Here is a 12925-nt window from a genome sequence, read left to right as displayed (position 1 = left end):
CCTCCGGCAAAAAGTGCTCTATAATTCCGGCCTATAATTATTATCATCATCATTATTGAGGGTACATAGCTTTAATGAAGTCAAAAATAATCTTAATTTGAAATATCTTGTATGCATGACTTGGCTGCTGTTAAAATGTCTGTCTTTATTGGTATTGAAATGATCGAAGTGTGGAAGATGATGATTCATTAAAAACTAAAACTGATCTTTAAAGGCTGACAACTAATCAAATTCTTGAAATATTGATTTCACCCCACTTAAAATTGATATTAGTTCTTAATAAATCATCACATGTCTAAAAACGCTTTTGAGAGTATTCTTTAGCTCCTTTAAGTCTAGATCCTCTTGGTGTACACATGTCTAAAATTAGCTCCTTCCATAACATTTCAACACCCTCCCTAACCAGCGGCTCCCAGTCCACAGCTCACAGCTGAGGTTTCAATTACGTTTCCATGGCAATGCAAAGGGGTTAAACTAGATTTTCTGCATCAGATAGTTACAGGGAAAATATGGTTTTTGTAACAACACTTGGCGTCTAGTCGTCCCGGTCCATCACCTCAGGTGATACTTTAAGGTCAATGAACAGCTAAAAAATGTTATTTTTTAAAGATACTCTTCTAATTCTCATTTGCATAATATACCTCTCTGCTTGATAAAACAAGGAAAAGCATTTAACTAATTGAAAAATTATGAAAATAGATTTCGATAAATGAATATCACAAGTATTAAAACAACAAAAATACAACACTTTTTATGTAAGAGCTTTATGGTTGATTCTCTTTTCCCCATGCAAGTGATATTTGATCATAGAACATAAACAGATTACTTACCAACTTTGGCCAAAACTTGTCTTATTTTAACAGTTGGGTCGATATTTCAATCAGTCAATGTACTAGCATGCTTGAATTCTTGTTTTCAAGAACACTCTGAAGACATTCTTGGACAGGAATTCCAACAATGTGAGGATCTTTTGTCCTCCAAACATACTTCAAGTGACATACTTTCCCTATGACCTCTCTTGTGACCTTATTCTTTATGACAGTAGTATTTCACTCATCTCAGTAAGTGGTCAACACACATGGATATGAAAAACAAGATGGCCACTTGCAGACTGAACTTGAAAATATAAACAAGATCACTGCATGAGACAATTTATCTGAAACATCACTCTGACCTTTGAATTGGTATTCTGGTTATTTCAGTATTTTGTGGCTCAAAACAACATTTGTGACACTCTGGATTTGACCTGAATCAAAAGATGAATAATTCAACTTTAACCTCCTTTGGTGCCTCAAACATTTTTTTTTATTTGAATTTGACCTTGATCTTGTTCTTATGAAATATTCTACCTTTATTAGCCCTCTTTGGAGGAAGATAACGGCTATGAAATTTCTTCCCTTTGCAAATCTGGTCATTAACTTCTTTCATATTTCAGGGTGATATCTTGTTGCACGTTATATTTTCAGTGATATTATTTGCTATGGCAACTTTTTTTTCCCTTTTCTAACCTTTGACCTACCTATCATGTAACCAGACTATTTCTGGTTCTGGATCACCCATAGCTCTGCAGCTAAAGTAGACATTGTTTCCTTCCGTAGCGTCAACATTGTGAGGCTCGACAACAAAATGAGGTCTCTCTGGTGAAAAAAATACAGAAAGATACAAAAGTGAAATAATTATACAAAGTGAAAATGATTTCTGTATAATATACAATTAAAATGGGCTAGATCGGACAGCCCCCTACATCTTGCACAGGCAGCCAGGGGAGTGTTTCATCAACATTTTTGTTTGACAAGTTATCAGATCTGACATCTTTCCTTGATTCTGATTGGCTGAGAAGCACTGTAGCTATTGTAATTGGAAAATGGGACTTATCGGATAAAACGTCTGACAAGTCCTTTCATGAGATGCTCCCCAGATCTAACAAAATAAAAGTCTGCTGCCTCACCAAAATTTGTCATCTCATATAAAATTGACATTTTATACAAAAATATTGGGTTGAGACCTGTTAGTAAAATGGATAGTAATATGCTTTTTAATAAACCTTTTTATCTTTGGATCTTATGGCTATTACTTGCCTTTAAACGCAAAAATTGCCTTTAAACGCAAGTCTATATAAAGGCTATTTAATAAAAGAGCCTCACAGATGACTGTTTCAACAATATTTTGAGGTGTGCTTGAAAAGAAATAGGTCTTAGATGAATTCCTCTCAATCATGTGACCTTGAGACTTTACTTGAAGGTTATATATTCATAATACTGTGAGAAAGACTAATTTAGCAGAGCAAACATCACTCAAAACTCCTTTTGAATGCAGAGATTACAAGCACAGATCCTACTTCTTGTTTCAATTTTGTAACATCTTTTATGCAAAGCAGTGTTCAAGAAAATTTCTGTTCATCACGATTCATGATTCCCATCAAGAATTATCTTTCTTTTTAATTGAAATTTTGAATAAAGTCAACCATGATGAACTTCAATGAATGTCACCAACTGCAAAGACTGTTTGATGTTATGATGTACATTACCCCCTTGTAGCACAATGTTTCAAAAGTAAATTTTTCAGCATGGAATGGAGCTCTAAAAGTAGATCAATGTGCAATTTCAGTGATGTCAAATCAAAATGTCAAATGGTGTGAGGTTTTTGACGCATGAATTGAACATTTTAAATCAATCAGACACACTTCCTGTCAAGACAGGTACCCGTCTTATTTTTAGTTTCAATCGTGGCATTCGCAGTGAATCAAGATACATTCTCTTCTCTGAGTCTGATGACGAAGTATGGTTCATGAAAATCTTGTTGGTGATATTCACTAACTAATCTGCTCTGGGCCAATCACATTCAAGGATTTCAGTAGCTTATAACAAATAGCGAGTAAAATCATTGACTATTCATTCTGTGAAAATGCTCCAGTAAAGAATAACCACCCACCCCCCTACTCTGAAACACACATTTTATTTCATTTTTCAAAGTTCAATCAAGTAGGTAAGGAGTCTTAAAGTAATGACAGTGATATAATGATATTGAAATAGAGAAGGGATAAATATCTAAATGAAGGTAATGAAATCCTGCCCCACTCTCAATTTAACCATCCCCCCCCAAAAAAAAAAAAGTAAAGAGACACTGGAAGTACTGCATAATTTTGCATGATTTCATTCTTCTCATAAATAACTTCATAAAGAATCTACAGCTTTGTACCATACATGCATCTCGGCTTCCCTTTAACTTTAGCCGATATTCCTATCATCAATTTTCATCTGATCGAATGACAAGCGCCATCATGTCAAAGAATTCCCAACACAACCTTGCTACAAAATTGCATCAAAAGAATATCAAGGCAAGCATGGACATTATTCAGAGGAAAATTTGACAGGAATTTGTCTTGACATACAATCATTTTGCAAGCATTGTTGGGTGGGTTTAGGTTAAATTGAAGAGGCTGACTGGCTGTAATTGAATGTAAACATATTGGGTTACAGTGAGTTTTTGGGAACAATCAAACTTTTGCCATTTATACCATCTAGATATTTGTGTGTGATTTGAGCACTTAGTACATCTGTTGGTCGATGATATATACCAGATGAAGATTGGTTATCTCTACAACCTTATTTAAAGCTTGTATAAACTTTTGGGAAATCTGATGATTTTTAGTTTTCAAAAGTTAGAATTCATTGTAAGAGACCGGGTTTAGAAAATAAGCATGTTGATTGAAAGACAGAAGGCATATTTTTAAAAGGGGGCGAATGGCGTGCTGTCTCTAATTGACTGTGTGTTTCGCTGGGATGCTACTGAGGCTTGATGAAAAAGTTTGAAAATCATCTAAAATTACCCTTTCCTACATGAAACTGGTGTTTCTCTGGCTGAAAACATTCAGAAAATGTCTGAATTTGGACATTCGTCTGAAAAGTGGTATCACTGGTTTTGCAAAATCCATAGTGAGCAGAAAGCAGGCAAAGGTGTTCTGTGATTACTGGTAGAACTATGGCCTCCCTTGGCTCCAATAGTACCCCCTCCCCTCCTTCACCCAACCCTCACAAAAAGCAAGTGAGATTTAGCAAAAAATTTGTAAAAAGCTTTTCTGATCCGATTATTTGACAAAAAAAACCTGAACAGGAGAAATCATTAAAAGAGATAGGTTACGTACTTGTACATCTTTTATATTATAGTGAGGGCGCTGTGGTTATGCCACTCCTCTTTCAATCTGAGGGACTTACGTTCGAAACCTATAATATATATAATTGGACCATATTATAATGATTATCATATTCTCCTCCACGCCCCATCTCCCAAATTTCCCAACATACTTACGGCAGTTAAGCTCCTCAGGGGTTAGGTCGACTAAATTGCGCCCTCGTAGCGTTTCAGGGAAGTGGCAAGTTGCAGCGGCCTGTGTGTTCCTACGCCGGCTTGCGAGAGATAACATCTGAATAAGTGACAGGAGTTTACAGTTGCATATAAGCTGGTTTGAATCCAGTCGTCTGAAGGGGAAATAAAAGCAAGAAACAATGTTGATAATAATCGCTAGAGGGTATTCATTTGTCTCACAATCTACTATGGTCAACAAGGAAATTCGTGATCACTCTCGCAAAAAGTGTTCACTGGCTTTCTAGGAAATTCGTGATCACTCTCGCAAAAAGTGTTCACTAGCTTACAAGTGTTGATAATGGTTCACACAGTCTCCCTTCAACTCAGAGGCAGCGGAACATCAGGCTCGGACAAAGAAATTGGAGGGGCAACTTTTGTCTGCCAAACAATCTGTGCCCCTCCACTTTCAGTGTATGAGCTTAACGTTCCACCGGCTCTGCTACATCTTTTCTCAGATTGACATTCAGAATGCCGTTCATGTACTTGGAGCAAGATAAGAAACTCCGATGTCATCCATCTCTTGAATGGGAGATTTCAATCACCTGTAGGTCTGTCCACATTTCATGAACTAGATCCATATACTTTCTAAGTTATATTTCAAAAAATTGACTATGGTATAATTTCAATGTTGACACCATCACAGCCATCAGAAAAACGGCACCCATAGTTTCGCTCTGTTATGGATTGAAGGATAGACTGAATAATGTGAAAATTATTAGACAGAAAGACAGGAAGAATGAAAGACAGAAGCTACAACAAAGTAAAACAAATAACAGCAAGGGTTTTAAGAAACGTGACCCTTGGAAAAGGATAAATCAAATTAAAAATTCTTTCCCCACAAGACGTTTAAGGGAAACATTTTAAAGAAATAAACATGCCTAAAAACCACAATTCCATCTGCATAATGTTACATTCCCCTAAAGAACATCATCTTAATAAAAATGTTCTCTCAAGATTTTATCCGTATCACCATGAAAGATGTTTCCTCCACCACGCCCAGAAGAAATGAATTGATTTTACCCATGGTTGAGTCTTTCACCGTTTCAGATTAAGTTTTTGTTATCAAAGTCAAGTCCACGCGAATAAAAAGTTGAGTTGACTATATAATAATAATAAAAAAGAAAAACACTTAAGGGGAATTTCAGCAAAATTTGAGTGAAGGGTTTTAAAAAGTTCAATTTTTTAGTTTGCTTATTTTCAAAAATTTTATACACATTAGAACCAGTATGCAGCACCTCGCCCAATCTCCAAATATTTTTTTTTCCTTGATCTATCACTACTTGCTTTTATGAAAATATTTCACCCCAGGATACTGTTGTTTCTACTGCAAGTGATATGTCAGAAATACAGAAACCTTTGATATTCACATGTATTTATTATAAAGACAAAGGAATAGATTAAATGACCCAAGATGTTGGCAGTGGGTTATAGTATATTTCCACAAACCAAACTTCTCTAGAAAAAAAATCCACATTTTTTCAAAGTTGGTTCTTTTCAAACATAGGACATTCAAAACATTTTTATCAACGATTGACAGTCAAAATTTGACCAAACGATAGGTCACAATTTTTGCCCAACTCTTCTTAGTCCAAATGTTTGAACAACATTTTTGTTTATTTATATCCATGTTGATAATTTCTTTTTGGAGTGTAGTCTTGTAATAGATTCATAGTAAGCAATTCACAAAGCATCTTGTCTCTCACTCAGAAAATTGTTTTCATCCAATTAGATACAAGCATTTCAGTAGCTAATAACAAACATTTCAGTGGCTTATAACCAGTCATGAATGGAAAATCACTGACAAGTCGCTTCAGGAAACGCTTCCCTGTTCTGGTGTGAACACATCATCTGAGCCTGAATATGTCTGCTACTATTTACCTCCTATCAAAAGTTGAGTAACCTCTCAGCCTCTCTTGATATCTTGTTTCAAATCTTTTGTTATGATGCATATTTGTGCACACACAAGGGGGAACAAAAATCTGAGTCAGAATAGCTATGGACCTGCTAAAATAAAACATGGGTAGGGTCCATGATAGTAGCATCCCTTGGTGTATTCAGACCACCTCAAAGTTTGTCAGCTCCAGGTATTCTCCGACCAAGAAATTTACTATGATCCATCCCGATTTAAAAAATACCAGATATTTCTGCCAATGTGATGGCTATATATTGGTAATATCACTGCTACATGTAAATAGTAAGTATTTGCCGAAAATATGAAAACTTTCGCAAAGATTTTTCCAAGGTCACATGTATTTAGGCAATGTGAAAGAATATTACAAGATTTTTTTCACGTCAGCGAGAAGTATGGCGCAGGTGCCACAGGACTGCTGAGCTAACGATTTTGAATCGAGTGATTTTGAATCGGCGCCTGCCTGCTAATAAGAGCATACTGCACATTCTAACAACTTTGAGGGCTTACCCCTGAAGGGTCTGCTTTGGGCCTAAAAATAATTGGCTATTTTCAGCCAGAACAAGTTCTCGCAATTTAGCAGGTATTCTGGTGATTGAGGCGGTATGAATACACCTTCTGTGAATATTTGCAGAAGAGTAATAGCAATCAGTTTGATTTTGTAATAATCTCTGATAAATTGGAATCTGCTTTATAGAGTGGGGGGGGGGATTTTGAATGATTTATCACTCTGTGCAGTACCTCCATTCAGATGTGTACAAAAAGAATATTCCAGGCGAAAATGTCCAGTTTTATAACCTCTTTGAGCTGGGTAGGAGTAGGATTAGTAATATCAGGAGTGAGATTCGGGTCAAGTGCATAACCAGGGTCACGGGTGGGGGTCATGGAGAGGGTCTAGGCCAGGGGCAGGAACAGAGCAAGGGGTAGGACAGGTGTATAAAGGGATAACAATGGTCAGGTGACATATGGTGCAGGGGAGGGGTGAAAGAGACAGCTAGGAAGGTGTAGATGCAGGGATACCCGTAAGGAGATAAAGATAAGGGATGGGTAAGGGCAGAAGGAGGCTATGGCATAAGGGAAAATTGAGGACATGGCTAGGTGAAGGGGCAGGGGTCAAGATTAAGGGGCAGAAAAGAGAAAAGGGGGCATGTGTCAGGGTAGGTAGTGGGATATAGGGAAAGGGATCAGGATTAAGGGCGGGAGTCAGGAATAAGGGTTGGAGTCCAGATAAGGGGGTAGGAGTCAAGATTAAATGCTGAAGTCGAAGACGGAGTCAGGATTAAGGGGAAGGAGTCAGGATTAAGGGCTGGAGACAGGATTAAGAGGCAGGAGTCAAGAATAAGGGGTGGGAGTCAGGATTCAGGGCTGAAGTCAGGATTAAGGATTCAGGGGCAGGGGTCAGGATTAAGGGGAAGGAGTTAGAATTAAGGGTTGGAGTCAGGATTAAGGGCTGGAGTCAGGATTAAGAGGCAGGAGTCAAGAATAAGGGGTAGGAGTCAGGATTAAAGGGCAGATGTCAGTCAAAAGGCACTAATCACAAACAGGGCACAAGTCTGGATTAAGGGACACAGATCAAAATGAGAGTAGGAGTCACATTAAGGGACAAATAGGGAGGTAAGGGTCAAGAGACAGGGGGTAGGCACACATAACAGGGGAATCACCAGGGAAAGGTCAATGAACTGTTCAAACTTGTATAATGCACACATTATCTATAAAGCAAAGGAATGTTTTCTTATACATTGCACAACCACAACTAAACAAGTTGAAACATAAAAATCACAATGAAATTGATATCACAAGTTAAATTGTTATGAAAGTAAGAACATGCAGCATTGCACACATCATGCTCGGATGCAAAAATTATTCCATGCAAAAAAAATATCCAAACAACAAAAAAAAAAACATGCTATCATCTGATGAGAAATCAAAGGGTTTAAATATTATTAAAAAGGAACTTATTTTGCTTTCATGAAAATGATTATGAGAAAAGAAGAAGAAATAACTAAATCATTCAAATAATTTAAAAACCCTTTGGAACCCCAGCAGAAGACAAACACAAACGAAACCAAAAGACAAAAACATGGTGGTTAAACTTACAATCTTTTTAACGACCCTAGTCCGTAGAACGTGCCAGGCTCAAGTATGGATATATTGTTATTGTTCAAAAACCTGCAAAAATAGCAAGCAATAGGTTAGTACTTGAAATAAAAAAAGAAATTATGATGATAATGATTTTATTCAATTTATTCATTGTCTCAATGACCACTAAAAAACAAAGTTTGGAGTGAAATCTACAAAGAAAAAAGTATATTTTGTTTTCTAAATGATGAGAAACTGACATTGGTCTTACGAAAAAAAAATGACATATCATCTTTCATAGGCAGTTGCATAATATCCTCATCTTATATATTAAACAAACATATTTGCGAAAAAATAAAATATTACACATGCAGCTTAATAGAAAGCCAAAATTTTTCTGTTAGATTTTCAAAATAAGAAAAGAGCGCTCATAAGGTGGTTTCAGACCGCCTCGAAGTTCGCCAGTTCCAGGTATTCTCTGATCGGGAAATTTACCCCGATCAGAAAATACCAGGTATTTTGGTAATGTGAAAGCAAACTACGCGTAATCTCCCCCGAAAGAAAATACCCGCTAAATAGTAGGTACTTGGCGAAATTACGAGAACTTTCGTGGGGATTTTTCCAAGGTCGCAGGTATTTTGGCAATGTGAAAGCAAATTACGGGAACTTTTAGCCCAGCGTGTCGTTGGGCGCGGCGGCGTGGGTGGCTGCTGGGCTAGTGATTTTGAATCTCGCGCCTTGCCTGCTTATCAGACCACACTTGCGCATGCTCGTAACTTCTGGAACTTATCCCTAAGGATGTGTTTCGGGGCGGTGTGAATGCAGGAATAATTAACGGGTATTTTTTAACCTTAGAAAGTTCTCGTAATTTAACGGGGATTCTTGTGATCAAGGCAGTTTGAAACCACCTATAGATTGTGCAAAAAAAATCTAAATCACAGGGGATTAAGATGATTCTTGATCGGTCATGACTAATCACCAGTCAAAACTCTTATTTAAATCTTGAGGTTTTTGTTTTTAAGAATCAAAGAAAGTTTTCATTAAATCTTTAAGGTTTGATTTTAGTCTTAGTTAGCTAGTTACCAACTAAGTAAATGAAACTGAGACTAAAAAAAAATAGCTAAGACTATGGCCCGTATTCTGAAGTCAGGTTTAACTTAAACTCAGGTTTAAAGTTGTGGTTTAAGTATGGACAGCCAATTGTCACATAATCACTAACAGTAAAGATATCATACTTCAGCTCATGCGGTTCTCAAATCATTTACTAATTGTGTAGGAAGTATAAATAAATGATTGTCTTCATCATCGATGAATCAGGAAATAGCACAGTAAACATAAGAAACATACAATTTGATGAAATTTTGATACTTTTGGCCTTCCATACTTAAACCACAACTTTAAACCTGAGTTTAAGATAAACCCGAATTCAGAATACGGACCCATGAGTCTAAGACTACTCATTTGAGTAAGTAACTTGAGTTAATTTGATACATTTTCAATGCAAAAGGTTACGTTATCATAACAAAATCAAGAGCATAAATATGATCAATATGCAGTTTACTTGTGCAACCTTTAGCATATAGGTAGGCTATAATCAGTTCTGGCAAATGCATCTTAAACTACGTAAATAAGCAAAATCATTATTAGGAAGAAAAATATGTTTACTAATCAATTCTAGATTGTATAATTTAACTCAGTAAAACAGAAAGAATTAACTCCACAACTCAATTAGATTCTAATAAATTCATAAACTTTGTTAAATGATCCTAGATTTAGGGATATTTGAAACATAAATTGCCATGCACATCCCCTTAAAATTTGAAGGATTTTTTTTTATCAAACTGCCATGTGGTTCTAAGATGTCATCAACTAAATGAAGAAAAAATAGTGCATTGCAAAATTATCAATTTTATGCTTTCTTCTGAGATTATCATGACCCGAGCCCCAGAACACAAAACTATTTGATTGATCGTATGCTTAAATTTTACAATTTATTGCACATTTTTGCCAATGCACTCAACAGTTGGTTCTGCAATCCAAGATTTGAGTTATGGGGGCCATTATATATGAATAACAATCATAAACCTAGCAGTCATGACAAAATTAATAATGGATTATGAATGAATGTTGAAAATTGGCAATGAGGCAATGTCTCATAAATTATTACCACATGAATTTGAAAATGAGTTAGATTAGTGAGAACAAGTTTCATGGCATAAACTAAAATGGGCTTATCACATTGAGAATCTCTTAGTTTTGATGCTGAGTATATAGGTGGTTTCAGACCTTATAATATCAAATTTTCTTGAGATTCCGGTTTGATTCTTCAATTCAGGTCATGCTTGACCGATAAAAAGCCATATGAACCACACTTATCTTATTTTTACAATGTAAAATTTGACTTAAATTGCCACTTTCTAAAATCAACTCTATTCCAATTTAAAGCCGATATTCTGAATTAATGAGACTCAGAGGGTTATGGCATAAGCTGGACAATCTCTCAACTCCTATGTCTCAGTAACTCAAAAAACAAATCACTTTGACTCACAACAGAGTCGACTCCTAGCTGACCCCAATCCAAGTCAAATTTGACACTGCACAAATAACATTGTATAGTACACCAACATAAGACTTCCTTGCGCTCAAGTGGTGAAAGCTTAGAGTGAATATGCAATAATGATTCAAAGTGGACTTACAGCCTTTCTAGTGAAGGAAGGTTACTAAATGTTCCTGGAGGTATTTTCTTAAGCTGATTGGAGTAAAGATAAAGCTGCTCCAAATTATTCAGCCCTTCAAACGCCCTATCCTCAATGTCAGCAATCCTGTTTTTATAAAGATATCTGTAAGAAAAGCACAAGAATATCACATACATCTCAACAAAGTGCCCAGCACATTATTAATGAAATTGTTAATATTGTCAATATTTAATTTCTCTTAAACCACCTAGATACAATTTGAAATGTTTTCGTTACAAAGCAATAATCATTATTGATAATTTTAATTACAGCATTTCTTTGTCATAACTTACAAATGTACAGGTAAATCTTCATGTAAAACACATGATTTATTTTGTGTATTTCATTCATAAGCTTAGTTGAACAAGTCATTGGCATTCAACCGAACCGTCTTATCAGTCAATTTTGGTCAAAAAATTGATTTTGAGATTTTTGCAGAAAATGAAAGTACAAGCTCTATTCTATTTATAACTAAATTTCTATGCAGCAATTTATTTTTTTTCAGATAAAAGAGGATTTTCACAGCAATGACATACAATTTTTTTAATAAAATGCACAAATTCCATTTGAAATGTGTACTGTAACAGAGCAGTACAACCTTTTGACTGGCCGCGATTTCAATGCGCACGGTCAGCCAAACAGTCAAACGCTGCCATCGACGCTGCATTGACTTTGCATGTGAAAAGCGGTACGTTTTGACTGACCGCACGCATTGAAATCAAGGTGAGGGTTATTGTGCGTTTTTGTACAAGGGAAATATAAAAGCCACTTCATCAAGATAAGAAAAAAAATCTTGTGTTCATGTCTTCAAATTCATTCAAATCAAATGAATTGTCCTGCATTATCTTGTCATTTAAGTACAGGTTTTAACTTTTTAAGTAAGTACTAAAACTCAAATTAATGATCTGAAAAGACAGAATATTAAATATTTGAGTTGTCTAAGGCCTGAGAACGCTCAACGATGTATCCTAATGTTATTTTTGTCAAGAAGTATTCAGAATCAAATTAAAGTACTAAAAATACAGAACATTACTTACAAATATTTGAGGTGTCTAAGGCGTGAGGATGCTCACATATTTATCTTTCTGCCATTGTTATCAAAAAGTATTCAGAATCAAATTAAAGTACTATAAAGACAGAATATAACTTACAAATATTCAACAGGCCTGTGCAGGTTATAACTTTTTACAATTATATTAATCAAATTAAAGTACTAAAATAGATTGATACTTACATATATTTGAGATGTCTGTGCAGGTTTTAACTTTTTACAATTATATTAATCAAATTAAAGTACTAAAGATAGAAAGATACTTACATATATTTGAGATGTTTGTGCAGGTTTCAACTTTTTACAATTATATTAATCAAATGAAAGTACTAAAAAGATTTTTACTTACAAATATTTGAGGTGTCTAAGGCCTGAGAATGCCCCTCTATGTATCCTCCTAATGTTATTGTTATTAAGAAGTAAGGTACTGACGTTTGGTAGATTTCGGAACGATCCCGTTGGAATCTCACTAATCTGATTAAACCTCAGATCTCTGTAGAAGAAATCAAAGAGATAAAATAAAATTAATTTCAACAACGATACAGAAATTAACATTTTCCTGATCATGGCATCGACTCACAATTTATTTGGACATCATTATAACTATACATTATTTCAATTTTTGAAGATTTTACAATGAATGACAAAAGACTAGTGACATTATCAGTTCTCTCATTTGCATAAAAGTGGAGCTTCGTGGCCCAGTGGATTAGTCTCCGGACTTTGAAACAGACGGTCGTGGGTTCATATCCCAGACATGGCGTAATTTCCTTCAGCAAGGAATTC

The 12925-nt window shown here is 35.6% G+C and overlaps 1 protein-coding gene across 2 annotated transcripts in view; it reads right to left on the bottom strand.

Moving 5' to 3' along the window:
* The window catches only part of LOC121430779 (peroxidasin homolog), a 37474-nt gene extending 25320 nt beyond the window's left edge, over nt 1–12154 (bottom strand). Inside the window, exons 1-5 of one of the 2 annotated variants that reach the window (XM_041628173.1) lie at nt 12126–12141; nt 11050–11193; nt 8372–8443; nt 4309–4478; nt 1520–1637 (exon numbers count right to left, since the gene is read on the bottom strand). In XM_041628173.1, the coding sequence (XP_041484107.1) occupies nt 1520–1637; nt 4309–4423 (233 nt within the window). In that variant the 5' untranslated portion in view covers nt 4424–4478; nt 8372–8443; nt 11050–11193; nt 12126–12141. Of the gene's footprint in view, nt 1–1519; nt 1638–4308; nt 4479–8371; nt 8444–11049; nt 11194–12125 lie in introns of both variants that reach the window. The other variant, XM_041628172.1, reaches the window with a different exon arrangement.
* Nucleotides 12155–12925: the final 771 nt, after the last annotated feature.

Source organism: Lytechinus variegatus, chromosome 17 (assembly GCF_018143015.1).
Source record: "Lytechinus variegatus isolate NC3 chromosome 17, Lvar_3.0, whole genome shotgun sequence".
In the NCBI taxonomy this organism is placed as follows: Eukaryota; Metazoa; Echinodermata; class Echinoidea; order Temnopleuroida; family Toxopneustidae; genus Lytechinus; species Lytechinus variegatus.
Note: the sequence above shows the minus strand (reverse complement) of the source record. Positions and strands in the feature narration are given on the sequence as shown.